This window comes from Drosophila biarmipes, chromosome 2R (genome assembly GCF_025231255.1).
Source record: "Drosophila biarmipes strain raj3 chromosome 2R, RU_DBia_V1.1, whole genome shotgun sequence".
NCBI lineage: Eukaryota > Metazoa > Arthropoda > Insecta > Diptera > Drosophilidae > Drosophila > Drosophila biarmipes.
In genome coordinates, this window is record NC_066615.1 from 12,930,064 (window position 1) to 12,951,366 (window position 21,303).

The 21,303-nt window shown below is 43.3% G+C and overlaps 6 protein-coding genes across 9 annotated transcripts in view; 4 read left to right on the top strand and 2 right to left on the bottom strand.

Moving 5' to 3' along the window:
* Positions 1-21,303, top strand: part of LOC108030343 (transcription factor MafG) — a 78,262-nt gene that overhangs the window by 18,327 nt on the left and 38,632 nt on the right. The gene's annotated exons all lie outside the window — the stretch shown is intronic.
* On the top strand, positions 330-5,405 carry LOC108029927 (prohormone-3). Its single transcript, XM_017102422.3, has 6 exons — positions 330-357; positions 2,673-3,004; positions 3,789-3,915; positions 4,538-4,766; positions 4,823-4,928; positions 4,988-5,405. The coding sequence occupies exons 2-6, from the start codon at positions 2,753-2,755 to the stop codon at positions 5,000-5,002; spliced, it is 729 nt and encodes a 242-aa protein (XP_016957911.1). The 5' UTR covers positions 330-357; positions 2,673-2,752; the 3' UTR covers positions 5,003-5,405.
* LOC108030180 (TGF-beta receptor type-1) lies at positions 5,763-16,530 on the bottom strand. Of its 4 annotated transcripts, none has more exons than XM_017102925.3 (8): positions 15,833-16,530; positions 15,440-15,763; positions 13,974-14,091; positions 11,703-11,830; positions 9,182-9,409; positions 8,879-9,112; positions 8,284-8,807; positions 5,763-8,219 (listed from the first exon to the last, which is right to left on the bottom strand). In XM_017102925.3, the coding sequence occupies exons 1-8, from the start codon at positions 15,903-15,905 to the stop codon at positions 8,037-8,039; spliced, it is 1,812 nt and encodes a 603-aa protein (XP_016958414.1). In that variant the 5' UTR covers positions 15,906-16,530; the 3' UTR covers positions 5,763-8,036. The 4 variants fall into 4 exon arrangements, with proteins under 4 accessions (XP_016958414.1, XP_016958412.1, XP_016958415.1 ...); XM_017102923.3 differs by lacking the exon at positions 11,703-11,830 and adding an exon at positions 13,009-13,157; XM_017102926.3 differs by lacking the exon at positions 11,703-11,830 and adding an exon at positions 13,657-13,865.
* Positions 16,621-17,254, bottom strand: LOC108029956 (mitochondrial import receptor subunit TOM7 homolog). The gene is made up of 2 exons (XM_017102459.3): positions 16,997-17,254; positions 16,621-16,888 (listed from the first exon to the last, which is right to left on the bottom strand). The coding sequence occupies exons 1-2, from the start codon at positions 17,094-17,096 to the stop codon at positions 16,824-16,826; spliced, it is 165 nt and encodes a 54-aa protein (XP_016957948.1). The 5' UTR covers positions 17,097-17,254; the 3' UTR covers positions 16,621-16,823.
* On the top strand, positions 17,955-20,920 carry LOC108030354 (uncharacterized). The gene is made up of 3 exons (XM_017103221.3): positions 17,955-18,135; positions 18,259-18,340; positions 20,059-20,920. The coding sequence occupies exons 2-3, from the start codon at positions 18,290-18,292 to the stop codon at positions 20,245-20,247; spliced, it is 240 nt and encodes a 79-aa protein (XP_016958710.1). The 5' UTR covers positions 17,955-18,135; positions 18,259-18,289; the 3' UTR covers positions 20,248-20,920.
* Positions 18,348-20,011, top strand: LOC108030353 (uncharacterized). Its single transcript, XM_017103220.3, has one exon. It carries the CDS (start codon positions 18,387-18,389, stop codon positions 19,440-19,442), a length of 1,056 nt encoding a protein of 351 aa, XP_016958709.1. The 5' UTR covers positions 18,348-18,386; the 3' UTR covers positions 19,443-20,011.

Here is a 21,303-nt window from a genome sequence, read left to right on the forward strand (position 1 = left end):
TTTGATTGCCAAGTTTCGTGTTTTCCATTTAACAGATTTGCCTGCAGGACAGCCACTCGAAGTCGGGTGGGCAGCCGTTGTTGGCAACATGAGGGGCTCATTAAAGTTGCACTGCTGCCACAAATCACAGTGACGTCATGGCCAAAAATCCGAACCGTCTAAAACGCGTACATATAGCAGGCTATTCTTCATTAAAATTGATTCCTCGGAGCTTTCGGTGCGCCACAAACACACTTAATTCATAAAAAACCCCCCCCAAAAGCTTGCGGGCCAAAAGCTCAGCGGCGGCAGCCTGCCGACAGGTGTTGTTTGAGCCAAGTCAGAGAGTCAGTAGCCGACAGGACGAGCAGCCAGCAGGTACGTTGCGTGCCACAGAGCACCATCCATCCTGCCATCCTGGGAGTGGATTCCATTCGCGTGCGGTGAAAGTGAAAGTGCAAGCTGACACGTGTATTGTAATGCCATCCTGGCGACCTGAAGGGCGAGGCAGCTGCACTTAAAATGCATCTGAGGGTGTGGCGAACTCTGTCAAATGACGGTCTGATTTCCAGCGAGAGCGGTGGTTTCGAACCCCTAGCATGGTCTAATTTCCCCCTCGACTTCTGGCTTGGTTTCGGTAAAAGGATACGGCATAAAAGGAATATCATTGGCGGCAAAGTACCGAGTAACTATAAGCTGTTTTGGGAGTTTAGGGTTATTTTACAAGCTTAAGGCTTAATGTGATACTTTAGCAAATTAGGTTACATTAGACTTCATTTGATGCAGCTCAGACAGGAGGCATTTAAGGAAATATATAATATAATATTTAAGGAAATAGTATATATATATTATATACTATATATACTAAAACAATACGAAAACTTAGCGCCAATTTCCTCATTTAATTCAACAAGTCCTTTACCATTTGTGATTTTATTTCGAACGAAAATAAGTTTGTATGAATATTTTAATAACTCACATAAATTTAAATTTTAGTAAGTGAGAAAGTTGAATTATTAGGTACATTATCATCTATACGATGCTTACGAAGCTTAATGAAGAACACACCCCCTAATTGATAGTGAGAAGCTCGTTTTCAGCTGCAAAGTTCGAACGAAGCATGTTTCTTGGAATAGGTCAACTTCCGGCACAAGTCGATGCTCAATTTGGGAACTTTAATCAACTCATCGCTTAAGCACTTATAAACTTTCCACGAATCATTGGCAAAGTTGGTTCGATTGTGTAAAATATAACAGAAAAACTAAGTAATTGCAAAACTTTCGAGTGGCCCCAAAGCAATTAGCCACATTCAGCGAATCGAGGGGAAGCAGGACGAAGTTTTGCCCACGCTGGAAACAGCAGCTTGAGAGCTTCGTCCTGATAAGGACCCAAACCTCAGATGTGTCAATAGCACTTTGGCAAATTAGAATTGGTAAAAAAATATGAATCAATTCTAATTACCCTACCTGACAACGAAAAGCGCACCCTTTTTGGGGTAAGAAGGCAGTCAGTCGAGATTTGATAACCGGCTATGGATGGTTGATTGTAATTACTGTCCGGCGCTGAAAAGGGGGCGTAATGCCAGGCAACAGACCCGCCAACTTTCGTCCGGTGGAAGTAAGAAAAAGTAATTAACAAATTGCTCAAGGAGGTCCGCGAAAAGGTCTAAGCTATTCGCCCGAGCCACCTTCAAAACCAGGAACATTAATGAAATTGCACTCCCACGGCGGAAGATTACCTGCGACAGCCGGGGAAATGTTTTCCTTGGCCTTTGGCGTGTCAACAGCCTTTCACTCATTTAGTTATTTATGGAGGAGCGCCAACAACTGTTGCCAATCGACCATTTCCAGAAGGTCAAAGCCTGAAGTTCATTGTCAGCTATTAAGGAGGCAATAACATAGATTACCACCCCAATAAGTAGGCAACTATATTTCCCCAAATCAGGCTAGTAAGCCAAAGCTGCTTTCTATAAATTCAATGGAATAGGAAAGTTTACCAAGTGTTGCTACTTCAAATTAATTTGCCAGAAGCTTTTACATAAATTGTTTTAATAACCTTTCCCAGAGGGAAGTCATCACGAAGCTAAACACACTCAACATACATTTTTAAAATGAAAGGAAAATTCACTTTGAGTTCGTGTACCCCAAAGGCAGCTCAGCAGCCAAGGTTCTTTTTTGACTTATAAATCCCTTTTGATGGGTTTGGGAGTCATGAGTAGATTGAGTAAAATGAAGAACAACCTTAGGGGTTTTCTTCTTTAAAAAAAGCAACCATATTTAACAATAATTGTCTTGCTTTTTTCTGAGGTGTGGCTAAGCGATAACAAGATGGTAGATAATAAGCGAAATTTGATGCATGACCTGTGTGCTTTATATATGAGGCTTTCATCCGGCCATAAAAATGGGACAACGAGAGCGGTTCGCATTTTGAGGATACATAAATTAAGGCACAGCCGGTAATAGCACTAAAAGCAGGCCGACAATTTTAATGAGCTGCCTGACGGCTATATTGCCGGCAATGGTTTACGGAACCATGAACTAGACTGCGGGCTAGAAGGCAGCGATTTCTATGCCGCACGCTTCAGTCGAGCGCATGAACACGGAAATTGGCTCATCCCGGAGGGCGGGAACCGACTCCCGGCCAGGCATACGTTTTAATTAAGCGAATACCCGGTTTTCCGTTCCTTTTTACAGTTCGCCTGGAAGCGGGCAGGCAAGAGGCAGCAGAGGAACGGTCATTCCACGGGCAATGATGTACTACTAACCTGGCCACCATGAGCAACATACGGAGGTGGGCAGCCCTGCTGCTGCTCCTGGGCCTGGCCCATCAGCTGGACCCCTCGCTCGCCACGTCGTTCTCCGCCGGAAACGCCTGGCAGCGCAGCTTCTACGGACGCGACTCGCGCAGCCTGATGCACCGCAGAGCCCCGTTTCCCGTCGCCGGAGATCAGGGCCTCAACGATTACCTGGGCTCCTATGGTGCCGCCGAGCAGGAGCAGCACCAACCGCTGCCTCCGCCTCAGCAGGTGAGTGGGGCTGTAATTGTCAGTAATTGCAGGGCGGAATTGCAGTGGGTAAACCCTGTGACTAAGATTGATATCAAATGACGCAGCAAGAAAAATAATGCCTATCTATTTTGGGATAAAATCCTAATTTTAATTTAACAGAATATAGTTAGACAAGAATTTTGTTTTGAAAAAAAGTGTGTTCAAAACATAGCGAAGTTAAAATAAAATTTTATAATCCCTCCGCTAAATTGTTGGGGGTAAATATAAAAAATTTAAAATTTCTTAGCATATTTAAGTTTTTATCATTTTGATCATTTAAAATTAAAGAAACGGTGTGGGATATTTTGTATTTTTTTATTTTGTCCAAATTTAAATGCGCATGGAGCAGGATTTTTTTTTAGGGCCCTGGAGATATTTGAATGCAAAAAAAATCCTTCCGACCTAAGGCATAACTTCCTGCCTAACTCAACCCGGTTTACCTCGTGTATATCACATCTCGATGCGTATACGCCATGTTGGCAGGCCGCAAACAGCCGGGGGCATTTGGCGCAGTGTTTTGTAGCAAATTGAAATTGGATCCAGTATCCTCATATGCCTTTATTGGCCACTTGGTCCACGGTTCCCAATCAAGGGAAAAGTTCAGAGTTCACAGCGAAACTATAATTAATTCACGCACTGCAAGTGTCAGCGTTATTGATAACCAACCGCTGCACTGCATCGAGGTGGGGGGATATAACGCATACGCCGCGTATCCTGGACAAATGCCGCTCTAATTGCCACCGCACTCGACCATCCCCCACAGATGCGCCAGCAGACAGAAGTTTACGGAATTGTGGAGCCGCTGATTGAAGACACGCCCTGCGCCGACCGCGCCTGCCTCCTCAACGAGGACTGCTGTCCCTCCGGGGTCTGCGTCAGCACATACGGCGGTAAGTTGGACTAATTGCATTGTAGTTCATACCACGCTTTTGCACTTACTACCATATATTAAGATTAATACAGAGCGGTACTTCTGACTTTTATAAGTATTTTAAACCCATTAAAAATATTAAAAGATGTATAAATAAACCGGTAGAAAGAGATAGTCGAGTGTTTCGACTATCAGATACCCATTTCAGATATTCATATTCAAATTATGAATAAAAAAATTATAATGCCCTTAAAAATCAAATATGAAGGGTCTTCCAATAACGCACAGTGCGTAAAGTGTATATTTCTAAGTCTGTTTTACAATGTTTTTTACATTAAGATGGGTATTGAAAATCAAAATTAAATCATTTTGGCGTTATAGACGTTTGTAGCCGTGGCACTTTGATGTGTATATCTATTTCCTAGATTTAAACGTTCTCAGCGTTCATACGGACAGACAAACGGACAGGCGGACATGGCTAGATGAACTCAGCTAGTGGCCGTAATCAATAATTTAGATGTACTTTAAGGGATCGCAAACGCCTTCTGTTGCGTTCTTTCCGAGGAAGCTAATAAATCCTTTTGCGACATAAGGTGTACAATAATACATAGTATTCTCGGGTGACCGAAATTAATTTGCAGAAGGAAAATGCGTGTATGTGTTCGGGAGACAGCGGGACTTGTGCCAGCGTCATGCGGATTGTCCACAAGGCACCGCGTGCATGCTGGTCGCCCAGGAGGGCGTCTGGAGGTGCGAGTCGGACGGGGAGTCGGGAGGAGCCTCGTCGCTGCTGGAGGACATCTTCGGACTGAAGCAGAGGCAACCGCTGGGCAGTGAGTGCAGCAGCAGCAGCGACTGCCAGGTGATCAAGTAAGTCCTTGGAAGACCGAAATATTCAAGGGAGGTCCTAATATTACCATTTGTAGTGGCATGTGCTGCCAGCAGCAGCGGCTGCACCATCGGGCAGCCATAAAGCTGAGCTGTGGCTACTTTCGCGACGCCTTCGACTGTGTGGATATGGTGGGATCAGAGGTAAGTTATCCTCATAAGATCAGAAAAATAATATATATTTTGTTATAATAATTTTTTAGCATCACCGAAACTAAGGATCGCAGTCCTTCGGTAGCAGAGCTCAGGAAATCGAGAGGAAAAGCAGCCAAATAGAAAATGAACCTGATAACTGATTGAAGTGCAGCTATTCCTAGGATTTCTTTCAATATTGCAACATATCCAATTGTTAAACGAATACATATCAAGTTCAAATTGCTGTAGCATAGAGCGATTGGATCTATATAATATGCAAATGAATACTTATTATTACTCGAACGATCTTAGATATCTCAATGTGTTTTTCGTAGAGACTTTCCAAATATACTGACTGAGGCATTCAATGTTATTAACAAAAGAAGAGTTTTCAATGCAAATTTACCATATTCAAGCAACAATTAAATCGTTTCACGTCTAAATGTAAATCGAATACAATAAATAAATTAGCAAGGATCAGCATTATAGCTTATTGTTATTTATACTTAAGTGAAAAGAGACACGGTAAGGGTAAAACCATAAATTCACTAGAATTGTATCCCTACCCATAATATCCGGTAAAAATATATTTTTCGGAGCATATTCTCGACGTTGGGGATGTACACTTTCCCCCATTTAACGCCCAGGGCAGTTATAATACAATAATGCATGCACCCACGTTTTCCGCACAAGTAGAAAGCCAAGGGCCCAGGAATGTTAATAAGGACAAATGGCCCAAAATACACACATAAATTAAACCAAGGCACCCCAGAGAGACCGCATAATAACTAATTAATTAAGTATACGCCAGTAAATGAAAAATTGATTGTCAAACACGGCCCGTTCTTTTACAAATATTTTCGGTTGGTTTTATTTTTGTATTTTATTTAAAGTGCCAGTAAAAACGCAGCTTAAAGCTAAAAGTTAGACTCTGTTTACACTTTCAACGCTTTTGTTTTCAACATTACACCCAAGTAAATCATTCCTGCTATCTCACTTTCTCTGACTTTCTTCTCCTCTCTATATATCTCTCATGATCCAATCCATTACTATTAATACACATTACAAATGCTTTCGCTCTTAACATTATGGCTGAGACACTTTTCGCTTACTTGAGCCTAACATATATCGTTTTAGTTCTTGAAATCTTTGAAATTTGGAACCAAAATTATGGTTTGCCCGCAAAATAGGATAGGATGTGTAAAATTAATTTCTTTTTATATGTTTTTGCGCATTGTTAAAGTCTTTTGTGTATTTTGTGTTCTTCGGTTTCAATTGAATCTTAAACTCAGTTGTTTTTAAAGTTGTTTTTGGTTTGGATCAGGGACTAAGGTTGTGGGTTGTAGGAAGTGCCCCACATCGGAGGTTGTTTTGGGGGTTTTTCTTAAAAACAACTTTCGGCTTAAACCTAGCTTGGAACAAAGTCAAACATTAATCGATCGCTTTCAGTTTGACTTGCACGCACAGACTATATACAGATTTTACAATTACAGGAATAGTTTCAAAAACTAATATACATACGCGAATACAGCTAAAAACATTTTGTTTAAATTTGTTTCCCAAATAAATCGATTATGCTCGTACAGGAAATGATTAACCTTAAGCTTAAATTAAAATAGGAAAGTAAATTTCGCAGACCGAAAAAATAACAATATGTAGGTACTATATAATCATAACCCTAATTACAATCTTGCATGCACTGCTCGTACAAGCGCTTACTCGTAGCTTACATCGAAATGATTAAAATGTTAATTAATGTTTACTTTAATCTCTCAGCTGGCGTGTGTTGATGGTTTAAGGAAACATGGGTTCTGTGGAAACTACTATTGCATTCTGGTAATGGATTGTGTGTACAGGTATACATTGATAATGGACTCATTTAGCTTTATGGCATTTGATGTACGAAATTAATTGGTATATGATGTTAAACATATTGTTTTACCCGGAATAGGCACACCGAACGGTGTGCGCACAGACTTAAACTAGTGCTTTAGGTTTGTTCTCGAAACAATAAGTTCCTTAGAATTTACAATAGAAGCAAATATAGTATACAATTCATATTCATAAATATACCATATATTTTGTTTTGTTATATAGTTTTGTTTACTTTGCTTTACTTTAATAGCTACAATAAAATAGGAAGAACAAGCTTTGGTTATAAATGAGCGGAATCAATAAGGGGACAGCTTGAAATGCGACGTGTGGTTAGATGAAATAACAAATATAATAGGCATGCGTGAGGATGAACATGCAACAAGGTTTGGTTGATTGCCAGGGTCGAGAGTTTTGGTGTAGACATTTTAAATGTAGTTAAAACTTAAAAAGAAGCTCTTCCAGCAATATGGGCCTATACTTGGGGGAGAGGGGCTTGGTGTATATTAAGCTAGGGAGGCACAGCAGCAGCATCAGCGACGTGGGCATGGCAAGCTGTACGTGAGCAGGCGACGCACCAAGCTGTTTGATTCATTAAATTTTACTTTTACGTTACGGTTTCCTGAGTTTGTCAACTTTATGCCTAAAATGGTTAATTATCTTCTCTGCTAATGATCTGGTTGTGGCTGTTTTGTATATATTTTGCAATATTTCTCACTGCTCTCCACTGCTGCTCAGTCTTGACAAAGTCTTACTGTATTTTATCGTTTGTATTTATCCTTTTGTTTGCTGGATTCTCTCTCGCGAACACGATTTATAAAAAATATGTATGGTGTATATAACGTGTTTGTTTGGTGGTCTATAACTAGGCCCTAATTGGTAGCTCTACTGGCAGTGCGGCAGTTCGTTTTGGCGCGCCGCTTTGCTCACGCTGCCCGGAAACTAGCAAATCTCAGCGAAAATGTCAACGAAGGTTATGTACAATAGTTTGGGCTGGTGTAAAACACAAAACTAATAACGAGCTCGTTCGGAAACAAAGCAAAGTATTGAAAACGTTAAGGATGAGTTAGCGCTTAATATTTACAATTCTCTTTGTATTTCATTTAACGGGTTTCTGGAACTGCTTGGCAGGCGCTGCCAGGACTTTTAAGGTAACACGGGGCCAGGTTACAGGTTGCTAATGTATGTCTCCCCCCGAGCCCACGGGACGGGACACGGGGGCTACTCCTCGAACTAGAGCCACAATCAGTTCTTGACCTTGTCCTCCACACTGATGCTGGCAAGTGTCTTTTTGATACGCAGCGCCGTCAGTCGGGCCACGGGATTCGGGTACCAGCACTCCTTCATCACCTTGGCCATATTGTGTAGCACATCGGAGGCGTGCCAGCGGTTTGGAATGTTGGGGCGGCTCTTTTCAATGCAAACCACCTAAGAAAGTATTTAAAAAAGTTAGACAAATCCTTTCACTACTCATTTGAAATCAAAAGGTCACCTTCTTCATCTCCTCAATGCTGGGATCTGGCTGCACTGCATCGTAGTACGGCAGTTGGTACTCGTCGTAAATCATGCCCATGTTGCAGCGACGAGCGATTTCCCAGAGGATCAGTCCGAAGGCGTAGACATCCGCCCGCTTGTACGAGTCAAAGTGCTGGTCGTTCATGCTCTCGTCCAGCACTTCTGGTGCCATGTAGCGCTTGGTACCGACGCGATGGGTGGAAGGTATGTCCACCGAGTCATTCTTCTCCACATGGCGCACAGCCAAACCCAAATCCCCAATGGCACAGCTCAGGTTTGACTTGACCAGTATGTTCTTGGACTTGAGATCACGATGGGCGATGGCGGGCTTGCCGCGAGTGCCCACAATGTCCATGTGCAGATGGGCCAGACCAGTGGCAATGCTCAGCGACATGTTCAGCATGGTATTGGTGTCCACCGTGTGCGTGGTTAGATAGTCAAAGAGCGATCCGTTCTCATGGTAGTCGGTTACCAGCCACAACTGAGTCCAGGTTCCGTTGTCTGTAGAAAAAAAAACATAGAAAGTGGTAAGCATTAAGGAAATCTCTCAGAGAACTGACTGATGGGCTCACCCTTGTTGTCCGCAGCTATGAAGCCCAAAATATTCTCGTGCCGGAGCATTACCGTCTGATAGATTTCCGCCTCGCGGAACCAGGAACACTCTTCGCGACTGGAGAAGATCTTTACCGCGACGTTCTCTCCGCGCCAGCGTCCACGCCAGACCTCGCCGAAGCGTCCCTTCCCAATGACATGGCATAGCTGAACCTGGCGCGCAATTGAACGCTGCACCAGCAGGGGCAAACCAGCTGGAAGAGAGTATACAGAATTAGGCCCACATTGAAGTAAAAATCTTCCCCTCCCCCCATGGAACTCACCCGAACCCGAACCAGAGGTGGTCATCTCAATGATGTCGTGGATGGTTGTGTTACCATTTAGTATGGGATCGTACACAGAGTCCTCCTTGGCAAACGGCCTGCCGCTGGCCAAGCGCTTCCGACGCTGACAGTAGTACCAAGTAATGGTGCCCGTGAAGCAAACCATGAGGGTCACCCCCAGGATGATGGCCACAAACTCCCAGCTGGTCAGGCGATGCGGCACATAATCTGTTTACAATCCACAGACATTTTCATTATTAAGACTCAGAAAAATGTTGCTTCGTATAAATGTGATCGAATTAATGGAAAATAAATACAAAGAGAATGCAGAATGTTAGTCAATCAATCGAGAGTGGCATGCAGGAAGCCATTAACAAGTAAATGTGCGTGATAACAGTAAGAAATCAGGGTGCAAAAACGAAACGCAACAAATCCAGGCCCATAAGCTCATTCCAAACGCTGTTAGTGGTTAGAAATACTTAAATGTAGTAATTTATTTACAAAAACGGCACTGACCTGCACATGAATAATTTGAGTTATTTACAAACCTTTGCACATACCTTACGGCAACGAGCCTAGGATCTACTTCAAAACTACTTAATAATGGAGCAAACTTAACAAACAAAAACGAAATGTTTGGCTGCTTACGGGAAAACAAAACGAACCCAATCCAAACCCGTGTGCCAAACGAGATATTCCGCAGACGAACTAACTCATAAACACATACCAACCTCCCACTGAACAAACACAAAAGTGCAATGGAAATGAGCGAACAACTACGAAAAACAATATGGATAAGTATGCCGCACTGCCGCTGAAATACTCTATCAGAAGTTTCATGCTAGGTTTTTAAAGACAAACTTAAAACTTTGATTACAATAAAATATATATTTAGTTAATGCGGAATTATTATTTATTTTGTATCTATTATAATAAATGCTTGGAGGGTTGTTAAAACCCTCCTATAACGTATTATAATAAAGAAATATTTAATATAAATAAGTTTTATTACTGCATTCGGTTGGCAATAAAACCCTCATATCAATTATTTTAATAAATCAAGTTCCAATCAAAATATCTTTTTAAAACTTTTTAGTACAGAAGTGCAACATTTAATTGCTTCAACATATTGGGCGGGCTAATGGAACTTCTGCTAGGGTAATGAGTATAAAAAAGCGGCAGACGGCGGGGCAAAAAATGCGGCCATTAATGAATGAAATGAGAGACCGTTGACTGCGACTTGCAGTTGCAACTGCAGCTCTGAAAGCGGCATTGCACATGAATGAAAAAGGGCAGACACACAGATACACACGCACACACCGGCGCAGGCACTTGGGGAGTGGGCGCAAGGGGGGACAAACAAGGCCACCGTCTGCAGGGGCTTCTCGAAACCCTCACTCCTTTCTTCTCTTGGACGGTTTTGTGTGGTTGGTGTCGTCCCCGCCGACGGCCCTTGAGACGGGCTTGTTGTTGTTGCTGGTAAATGCCTTGCTTACTTCCTTCTTAAATGCGTTTTTAACAAGTCAATACGATGATGACGCAAAAGGTCAGGTCAGCAGACAAGACCGCACAACGGTGCGGCACCAACTCAGTTGACAGGTGAGAGGTGGCGGCCTAAACAGCGGGTGGGGGTCGTGGGTGGTGGGCCGGTGGAGCGGTTGGCCAGGAGACGAGGCCACAGACAAGGTAACAATGTGGTGCGTACAATTTACATGAGAAGTGGCAAGGAAAGTCAACGCATAAACAAGGACGACATGCCGACGAAACAACAAATGGGAGCGAAAAAAGCCTGTTTCCAATCGCGTTCCTATCCGCAATCCCCATAAGACTTTTATTAATCATTACTTTCGTTAATTCTTGTTCTTTACAATCTCAAGAGTCTTAAAATCACAATATAGAATATTTTATGCTTTAAAAAACATTTTTTTAATGTTCCAATGATATTTAAAATTGCTTTACCAATGATTTCATTTTTAAGACTCTTTTTTCGGAAAATCGGTTACAAATAACGATTATTTTCGATAAATGTTTTTACAACAATGAAATAATACATATTTTCGGGCTAAATTAATAAAAAATCACCCTCATAAGTGATGACCACATTATTCATATAAACCTTTTTGATTCAGAAACAAAAAAGTAATTACTTTTTCGATTAATTTTCGATAAAAATGATCAATCAAATCAAATTGCTTGAATAGAACGAATTGGGAACAGGGTCCGACGATTACAATAGCTATTCTCCCCTCGAAGGACGAACAAGGACGAAGACGGGGTGACATGGGGTGTTCGCTGAAAGCGTGGGTGTGCGAAGTGTGTGTGTGTTAGCCAGGTATGCTTATGCGTGTATGTATGTATGTACTTCTTGTGTGAATTCAATGTGTTACAAATTTGAGTATACCAAAAAAACTTCGCAAATGAGGTGGTGCAATGGCATGGGCGTGGCTGCTTCGATGGCTGGTGGTTGGATTGTTGGGTGGTGGTGGCGGTGGCGTTGTTAGCGGTGCATTGCTGGTCTCACCTGGTAGGACACCACTGTAATTCTCACGCGTATTGCAATAATCTTCGGCGCAGCACTGTGAAGAGGCTGCCTCCGAATTTAACTTGCACGAGGTCGGATCTTCAGGTGGCAACTGGTCTGTTATGCATCTACATACATAATATTTAGTTGGGTTTGTTTGTTTATCTACTAAGTTGCGTTAGCTGTTCTTTTTTTTAGTCTACATCTAAATTAGATTCTAGGTTTTTTTGTTTTGGGTAGTAAGAGATTAGCACTTGTAGTTGTTCTAGTTGTTCTCGTTGTATTTGTTGCGGTGTGCAGTTACGAAGCAGCTTTTGTTACCACTTACAAGCTAAAATTTAGCAGCAGCTCTTGTTTATTTATTTTTGGTGGTAGCTCAGCCAGGATAGGGGTTGGGGTGGATTTCATCAGCTGCAGCAGGTGGATTCAACTGTGTTTTTTGGGGTGCAAAGGCAGTAAGCGGAGTCTGTCGGCCAACGAACTACCAGGGAAATATGGGGGAAACCACTGCCAGATGTGGGAGGGTTGGGGTTTACTGCTACCAATCTAGTTTTTAGACCAGTTCCATGTTTCACTTTCCAGGAATTGAATTGCATTGGCGTACAGTCTGAACAATACAAGGTGTAAGGTGTCAAGCAAAACATCCTGAAGTAAAAATCGTAACTGGTCTGAAGAAAACCATGTCAGGGAATATCTTAACTTATTTATTCACATATATCAGAAGTGAAACAGTCGTGACAAACTTCAAGGACGAGAAGCCTCAGATTTCCCAGAGAAAAGAGCAGAATAGCGAAGAGGTGATGCTCTCAGGACAAAACAGATGCACCCCTCGAGTGGAAAGTCAGATATCTACAAACTACTAACACGATTCGAATTTGCAAAGATACTTTGGCATGCATAAAGATACGTGTAATTTATTAGGATAAGGTGTAAGCTGGATTCCGTATAAGAATTATAGTGTGTGTTTTTGTGCCACAGGGAAAAGCAAGGAGAAAAGAAAACAGTGAGAAGGTAAAGGAAAAAAGACATGTGGGAGCCCAAAAAGCGCAAGAGGTGCAAGTAGTTAAGGTAAATAATAAACTTAAGAGACAAAACTTGGGCGGTGTGAGCACCTGAGTGAAAGAAAAACTGACTAAGCTAAACCAAAATATTATTACAGATTATTGGATAGTTATTTCTTTAATTATATTGATGCAGTGCTAAATTAGGCAAAGTGAATTATAGAAAGTGTGCAAACTAAGGAGAGAAATTGTATTGTTGTTGTTGGTTGTGTGTGGTTGTTGTTGTTACTTGAATGTGGCTGTACCTGTTGTTTCAAATATCCTCTTCATAATTTCATTCTTATTGCAGAAATCACTTCTACAGCACTCAATCCTAAACGAATTGTACTTTTCGTTGCTAGTGAGGCATTCAAGGGGTTTCTTCCGCTGCATATTGTATTTGACAGTAATGCACCTACGTCACAATTATGTAAGCGAGCGGGGAGTTTTTCGATTATTTTTCGATATATGCGATATTTGCGAGTGGAGGCCGAAGGGAGCGAAGGAGTGATCGGGAGATAGAGAAAAAATAACAATTAAACGAAATTAGTATTGCTTGGCATAGGTTGTTGGTTTGCTGCTGCTGCTGCCGCTTCTGCTGTAGTTGTTGCTGCCTTCGGCTTGTTGCTAATTGAAGTTTCAGTCTGGTTAGTAGCAATAAAAGTATTATAATAATATTTAAGACAATGTGTATAACGCCGCTCTGGTTTCTCAGAAGGTCATCATTAGTAGTGCTCTGCATTTCGGGTTATGATCATTTCAAAAACTTCAACTCAACATTGCATAAGTGGGGGGATCGATCAAAACTTGGGCAACTTGTTCTTGAACGGCGTGCGAGTGAACAGATAGAAGAGGGGGAGCAGTCAGAGAAGGGAAAGGGTTTGCGAGCGAATCACGTGCAGGAGCGCACGAACCTTCGACGGCGACATGCTGACCACCTTCCAAGGCGCTCGGCGGCTGGTCCTTCGTCTTGGGCCGCAGATAGCGGTTGCAAAAGTCTCTGTCCCGGCAGCAGGCGTGCGCGCCACTCCGGCCCACCGGACGGACCGTGGGACCGCCGTGCAGGCCATCGTTGCACCAGATGGAGCGGCCCGGCGGAAAGAACTGCGACTGGTGCAGGCATCTGCACCGCAGGTCATACGGATCAGTTATCAGATCATATTCACACTGGCTGCTCTGGGGACAAGTGCTAACCTAGTGAGGACCTGCGCCTCGGGCGCACGAAACTCACCTGTAGCTGAATTCCACGCTGCCATCGGCGTTCTTCTCCACCGATGTGAAGCAATAGCCGTCCGTCTCGCATATGTTGTTCGAGTCCTTGCAGATGTCGCAGTGGCACTTGATTTTTTCTAAAGGTAAGAAGGCAAAAATGTATTTCTCAATAACATCTCTCATATGATATTTGGAACTAGACGAAATAAAGATACAACATAAAAACATATGTACCCTCAAATGATCAGTGCCTAGGCCAAGTCTTAATGCGAATTTGATGAGTTGGAAAATTTTAACACAAAAAAATTCAATAATTGACTCATTTAAACAATTCTTATTACCGTAGCTCATCCCTAAGCCTTGTTTACCAACAGCCTAAATTCTCCGATTAACAGAATGCCCAGACACCTATTGAAGCAAATCAATCAATTAGGTGCTGGCAGAAATTAACTAATTAGAGAATGAGAGATCCATAAATCAACCGCGCGCTGATTGCCATCTCCTTCGGCTGTGACTATGAGTTGGGATTCGGCATAACCATGCCCCCGAGGCACCTGGCCGGGCACACGCTCGCCCAGACAGACTTCTACATTCGCTGGCACCGCCGAGAGCGTGATGAAACAAAAACAAAACCATTTAGCATTAACAAAGCAGACGCGGAGAAGACAAGTGCAAAGTGGAGGGCCAGACAATGCGACCAGTTTTTCCCTCCCCCTGCCTGCAAAAATCCAGTGCTTAGGCCTGCTTTTTTCAGTTTTTTTTTTGTGTTCCGACTGCAGTTGCAAGTGCCCGAGTGCAGCAAGCAAATGCATCCAGACGTGGGGGTGTCTGCTGCCAGGCCGCGTTGGAGTGGGCCATGAGAGCTGTCTGGCTCAGCTCATTGACACCACGACGAGCTGACGTCACGAGATGGGAACGGAATAGGAGCCCAGGCGGAGCCGCAGAAGAAGACGGCCTCTTAGAAGCATTCAGAGTCTTTGAGGTGTTACAGTCACGCGATAAACACTGGGAGAAAAGGTCACAATGATGTCCAAACAAGAATCAAAAGTTGTAAAGGTATAACATATAAATGTATAATCGAACCGATTAATTATACTTCAAAGAATATTAAAAAAAAAATTAATGAATTCTAAGTGCTAGTAAGTTTTAGTTTGATTCGTATGTTTATTTCCCCTAATCAAAAAAATGAGCGACTTTTTAGTTTAAGAGTTATTCTGCGTGTAACCATTGCCTTATTAATAAATAGGCATTTTGTATTATATATAAATTAAGTTATTTATAGCTTTAGACCCTATCACTTTGAAGTCTGAGCTATAAATAAAAGCAAGCCTAATGAAATGTCAATCAATCGCTTTAGAGTGAAACATTCCATTGTGAAAACAGACCGAAAAGGTCTGAGTCAAACACATTTTTGTGTAGCAGATAAATTGGCAATATTGGTATATGGCTACTTTATCTTTCAGTGTGCTCCTCGCTAAAACTTACTTTCTGGCTTCTTGGAGCTCTGGGGCTGAGCTATGTAGATGGGCAGCTGGGGGGCAACAGCCGAGGCAGCTGCTCCGGATCCGTCGCCGTCTTGCGGCAGCGGCATGGCCGCAACGCTACCATTGTGGTTGTTGTTGTCGTGGCTCCTGTTATCAGCGGACAGCGACGACGATGGCGACAGATAAGCCTGGCCAGCTGTTCTGTTCGGCGCTCTCACCGCCGGCGCTCTGGACGTTGGTGTCCACTTGCCAGGGTGGAAGGCAGGCGCAGGATCAGATCGGGAGCCGTTTATACTGGTGTTTATCTCGATTTCAATGGGGGAGGCTGCACAGAGGGAGATTTAAGGTTAGTTTCGCACCTGATTCGGACTTTCGGAGCCCCGGGGAAACTCACAGCAAACGGAGGCGACGAGCAGAGCGCCCAGGAAGATTAGCCGGGGCGCAGATAACATGTTTGGTAGCTGCATCGCCGACGATGATAGTGTGTGCGATCCGATCCGAGCTATTGTTATTGTTTGTGCTGCCAGGGGGCTTTTCTTTTGTTTTCCACGATCGCACGCACACGCGCGTCGCAAGTTCAAAGTCTGTGGCCTGCAAACTAGGTTGATTCTCGCAAGGACGAGTCGCAGGAGCAGGAGGAGCGGCCAAAGGACACCTCAGACAGCCACTAATTGGCCTCGAATTGCGCATTTATGGCGTAGGACACGCGCCCGCGGAGTCTCACATTTTGCTGGGGCATCGTGGGGAATACTAGTTAGCCGATTCTCACGCGATTAGCGAAATTCGATGAAGGGGGGCTGGCTCGCACTGTGAAACTCGAACTCCACACTCCGCCCAAAGTTGCTGGGAAAAACTGCTCTGTTCTGCCTTACATTTCACGGACGAGGGCGACTTTTCAGGCGGATTTTCATCACGTGATTTGGGGCAGTGGCGCGGCGGAATTGGCACAACTTTCGGTTCCGCGAGGTGTCCGGCTCTTTGGGGTGTCCGGTGCAAGCGTTTGTTTGTATTAATTGCTGCTATTTTGCGTTAAATATACAATTTAGTGCAGCGAAAAACCCGCGCTTGTGTGTGTGGATTTGCAAAGTGTGACCGCACCTGCGGCAGTATGGCCAAGTTGGGCTAGCCACAAAATCCACCCACTCGACGGAGAACTGCGTTAAAATACCCAAACGATAAATATTTACTAGTATAGAATCTATATTAGTGGTTTATGTTGGAAAATCGCTTGATTCAAGGATACATGTCTTAATTTGAATTTTTGTGTAACATAAATTTATTTCCAATAACTGCAGGTACTGCGCAACTGCCCAGGAATCCAATCAGAACCGAAATGCGGGGCACGCGACGGGAAAATGGTCATGTTTTGGTCGCCGGGCCATTTTCTATTGCCACAACAGGCTGAAAACGTTCAACGGCGGCATGCCGGGCTCAGCTCCCTTCAGAAAGCCTGTAAAAATGCAAATTGGTCAAAATCAATGTCGGCTAATACCATCCCCGGCTGCTTCTTCTTCCCAGCCTCGTGTGGATGAGCAGAAAAACATGAACAACAACTTACCCAAATACAGGACAAGGGGAACGAATCCCCAGTGGAATCCAGTCTGCACTGCGCCGACAACAACTCCCAGACGCTCCTTGACTCCCTCGGAAAGCTCCATTTCGTGTGGATATTTAATTTAGTCCGGTTAGCGAATTATGAAATGAACTCCAACGAAACCCACAGAAAAGTTAGTGTTGGTAAGCGCCGAATTGTTGCGAGCGAAACAGCTGACAGGAACTATTGGAAACGAAATGATAACCTTTTCTTTATTTTCCAAGTACAGATTTGTCGCAGATTGCTGGGCTGGAAATAAATAAAAGTTTAGGCAAACTCCATTGTCAGTTTTTAGTAAACAATGCACTCATTTGGGGTGGCAACGCTGACAGCCAAACGGTATTTTCTCATAGTAGGGCTGTCGAGTATTAAAAAAAATAGTATCAATTATATTCCTTTTCCTATATTAAAGAAAGGCATACAAATATTTAGAATACCTTGTTTTCTTATTGGTCGATTTAGTGCTTAAAAATAATTTTTAAGGTTTTTAGTTTACAAATAAAACTAACATTAGGTTGATGAAAAACAAACATTAAATAACTTTAGATATTTTTTTGCATATGAACATATTTTATTTCAAACACGTTTAAATTGAAATACAAACATATTTAATACTAAAAGTCTCAACATTTATAAAATACGAACATATATTTAAATTTAGGTATTAACAACCAGTAAACGGGTGTAAATCAGAAATTCCTTTCGTGGTAATTTCTAATGATGTAGAAACAGAAAAATGTTAACTGTACGGCTTTCTTTAACATCCTCTCATTAGTTTTCAATTCTAGTTACGTTACACAGCTTATTTTTCTGACTTCTGACAAGCAACTGTTCAAAATTGAATTTGGAAAATGAATACCCTCACTGGCTTTCGGAGCATGCAAGTGCTCCATAAGGCGATAGTATCGCAGTTACGGTCCCATCTCTAGTCCTGTATCCCTTTCACTCTCGCTCCGCTCACATGCGTTCTAGATCGTTTTATTTTCTTGATTTTTATTTGCTCGCCAAATTGTAGCAACGTTGCTGGTTTAATCGGCTGCACCTGCAATCGCGGATAATCAGAGAGCGCCGTCGGACACTCAGCTTTCATTAGCACCCGAAACGTAAGTGATAAGAAACACCTTGCTGTGTCGTCGCTCGCAAACAATGAGCAGCAGCAGCAGGAAAAATCAATTCGGGTTATGTAAGCTGCTCGAATAACCGGATACCGTGCTCTTCATTCGCAGGTCCCTATTGGATATTGAACTGCTACGGACCATGAAAACAACCAATCTCGGCCTGTACGCTTTCCGTTTAACCTTCGGTCAGGTGAGCACTCGCACATTAAACCAGAAAACCAGGGGACCAGGGGAATATGGTCCATTCGGGGGCAACCACTGACTGTTCCGGCCAGACAAACCCCCGCCCGCAATCGCCGCTTCCAATGGAGCAACTGCAGCCGGGTGACGTGTGCCTAGAGTGCCAAGATCTGGGCAAAAATCACAAGCTGCGCTACTTCTATATTAGTCTTGGGGAGCAGATCCTGAAGTGCGAGTCCAGGAGCTGCCTGTGGCCCCACAACGACGAGGTCTCCTCGGATGAGGAGCCGGAACTGGATGCTCCCGTTCCTCTTGAATCGGTCAGCCCGCTTGCATCTCCGGTCGACTCTACTAATCTGCCTTCGACGGAAAGTGCTCTATGCTCGGAGCATTCTCCGGATGACGACGACGATTTTATACTAGAACTGTTGCAGCAACTGAATCCAGCCACAGAAACGAAATCTTCTGAAGCTGAACCAATTATGAATCTCAGTTCCATGCCCGATCTTAGCTCTCTAGAGGCTGTGGAAGAAAAGCCATGTCCTGCACTCGGGCTACCGGATTTGAGCTTCCTAGAGGAAAACAATGCCAAACAAAACGAATCAGCAGTAAAAGTCATACGGGAGGAACCTCTCCCACCCAAACTAAAGACTCCTCCCAAGCTAAAACCCGCACAATCTCATAGCCTTAAAGTTAAGCAGGAAGTGGCTGCTCCAAACAAAAGCTTTGCGGGGCCTAGCTGGCAGGAAAAAATGGAGATTCCCCTACTGCCCGCTAGTTTAAAGACGACTGCTAGTATTAAAACCAAGGGAGGTCCCTTCAGCACGCCGCTCAAGAAAGCATCCACTCAGCCACAAACACCACCACAGTCGCCGCCGCCGGCAGTCAATATTGTTATCAGCATTCCCGAGCTGAATCCGGCCATGCCCTTCCTCGACGCCATAAAGCGACATTCCACGGAGCCAAAACCCTCCGCTCGTGGCGGAACAAAACGCCCCAAGCAGCAGGCCAGAGGAACCACCGGCAGAGGAATTCGCGCACAGGCAGTGAGACACTTGATCGAGCACCTGGAAACCACCAAGGATGCGAAGCTCTCGTCACCTTGGTCATAACCAGCTGGAATTTTAATCAACTTCAGTATTTAAAATAAATTTGCATATGAAATTATGCATGCAAGCACCGGACAAAAATTCAAGTTCGTTTATTTATAAACAATTCCGCTGTTTTTTTTTTTTTGGCAACGCAAGTGGAGGATTATTAATACGCGGCACGCGTCTAGAGCATGTTTAATTGGACAGAGATAGCGCTGAAGAGCAAAGAGAGGCCATCCAATCAGTAGAAGTGAACTTTGGAAAGGAGGTCGCGGAAACTGCGTCATGCACCGATCCACTTGGAGCCGGGATTGAATGTGAAACTGCATTTAACTGATAAGACAAATAGACGTCACCAGGGCTGTAGTACAACGAAAATGATAGCAGGTGGATTTATCAACAGGCATTACATCGCACCCATTAATCAGTTCAATGAACGTGGGAACATGTGGGGTAATAGCTTGCGTGTGGCCGGAGCACTTGAACCGGGTTGCCAACGGTCGGCGTGAAATGTTTCTGCTGCGCAGTTTGCATATGTGGGCGGGGGGCCGTCGGGCAGTGGGCCAAGTTTATTGTTTGTTTGCCTATCTATAAATAACCGGCAACTAAATCGGTTCTGCTATCTTATCTTCCGCAGGCGCCGCCGTTGTCCGCACAAGCCACGACACACTGCAGCCATGGCTACACCACCAGCTCGGCGTCTCCCAACCGTGTGGTGACCCGCTCGGCCACCATGCTGGCCGTCTTCGGGATCGCGCTGTCCTCGTTCAGCCTTAAGCAGCTGCTGGCCAAGAAGCAGAAGCACCAGGGCCTGCGCAAGCTCTAGATTGGGAATGGGGATAGCCAGGGAGTAAAACGAAGATTAGAGCAATGCCAACACCAGCGGCAGGAGGAGCGATGAGGAGCCACAGCGCCATGTCCTGAGATCACACATTCGATTAGTTCATCACCCCACCATCATCGTGTATATTTACCTAAGTTAAGTCATCCACTCACCACAGACTCAACCGGAACTCGGACATGGAGGCGTTATTTTAAATATTTTCGTTTAATTGAGCGGACGTCGATGCAGGGCGATAGAGATCGATCCATCAGCGCATATATGGATAGATATTTTCTTGTTTACACATGCACACCATGCAGCGCCAACTAAAAGGAATACATTTGTGATAAATCGTGTATGAACGTAGCCAATCAGCAAGCAAACTGAGTGAAGGAACGACGGAGATAGAGATTCGCTAAATTTATGGAAATCCCAAATTCTCCTACACCCTTTTGTTGCCCTTTTAGTTTTATATATTTTATGTGTAAACAAGCCGATCATATACGTATATTTAGTTACAATTTGTGTGCAAACCAGAGAAACGACTAAGTAAGAAGGGATAGAAACAAAAATGACTTTGTTGGATAGCAGATCGCCGAGCAGGCTGCGTCAGTATCCAAGAAACAAACTAGTTGTAGTTCCGTATTCAAATAAATGCATTCTATTCAATTCGAAATTTATGATTTCTTATTTCTGTTTACCATTTTAAATAGTCTGCTATAAGCAATATTGAATAATCAATCCTTTACATCTGCTCGTCAGATTATATTTAAAGAACGAAATAAATAAATTGCTCTTGGATCCTGATAGTTTTTGGGGTTGGAAAGTAGACGACTTTATAGTGAATGATTGTAAAATTAATTTTATGGATGGTGTTATATTATGATGATTTGATGATACTCGAGAATTATCATATATAACTAGCTTATGGAATTCGATCCAAAATTTTAGAAATATGAAATATTTTTGTTGATAAAATATAAGCATTTCCGTAGATTTATTGCAGAGATTGATTAAGTTGTAAGATTATAAATGCAGCAAAAACTGGTTAAAATCTTT

Coding starts and splice junctions, on each gene's coding strand:
- LOC108029927 (XM_017102422.3), top strand. CDS start 2,753: ATGAGCAACATACGGAGGTGGGCAGCCCTGCTGCTGCTCCTGGGCCTG. Junction 3,005..3,788: donor CGCTGCCTCCGCCTCAGCAG/GTGAGTGGGGCT, acceptor CATCCCCCACAG/ATGCGCCAGCAGACAGAAGT. Junction 3,916..4,537: donor CTGCGTCAGCACATACGGCG/GTAAGTTGGACT, acceptor ATTAATTTGCAG/AAGGAAAATGCGTGTATGTG.
- LOC108030180 (XM_017102926.3), bottom strand. CDS start 15,905: ATGCAGCTACCAAACATGTTATCTGCGCCCCGGCTAATCTTCCTGGGC. Junction 15,764..15,832: donor GCTCGTCGCCTCCGTTTGCT/GTGAGTTTCCCC, acceptor CCCTCTGTGCAG/CCTCCCCCATTGAAATCGAG. Junction 8,808..8,878: donor CATAGCTGCGGACAACAAGG/GTGAGCCCATCA, acceptor TTTTTTCTACAG/ACAACGGAACCTGGACTCAG.
- LOC108029956 (XM_017102459.3), bottom strand. CDS start 17,096: ATGGAGCTTTCCGAGGGAGTCAAGGAGCGTCTGGGAGTTGTTGTCGGC. Junction 16,889..16,996: donor TCCCCTTGTCCTGTATTTGG/GTAAGTTGTTGT, acceptor GCATTTTTACAG/GCTTTCTGAAGGGAGCTGAG.
- LOC108030354 (XM_017103221.3), top strand. CDS start 18,290: ATGAAAACAACCAATCTCGGCCTGTACGCTTTCCGTTTAACCTTCGGT. Junction 18,341..20,058: donor TCCGTTTAACCTTCGGTCAG/GTGAGCACTCGC, acceptor TATCTTCCGCAG/GCGCCGCCGTTGTCCGCACA.
- LOC108030353 (XM_017103220.3), top strand. CDS start 18,387: ATGGTCCATTCGGGGGCAACCACTGACTGTTCCGGCCAGACAAACCCC.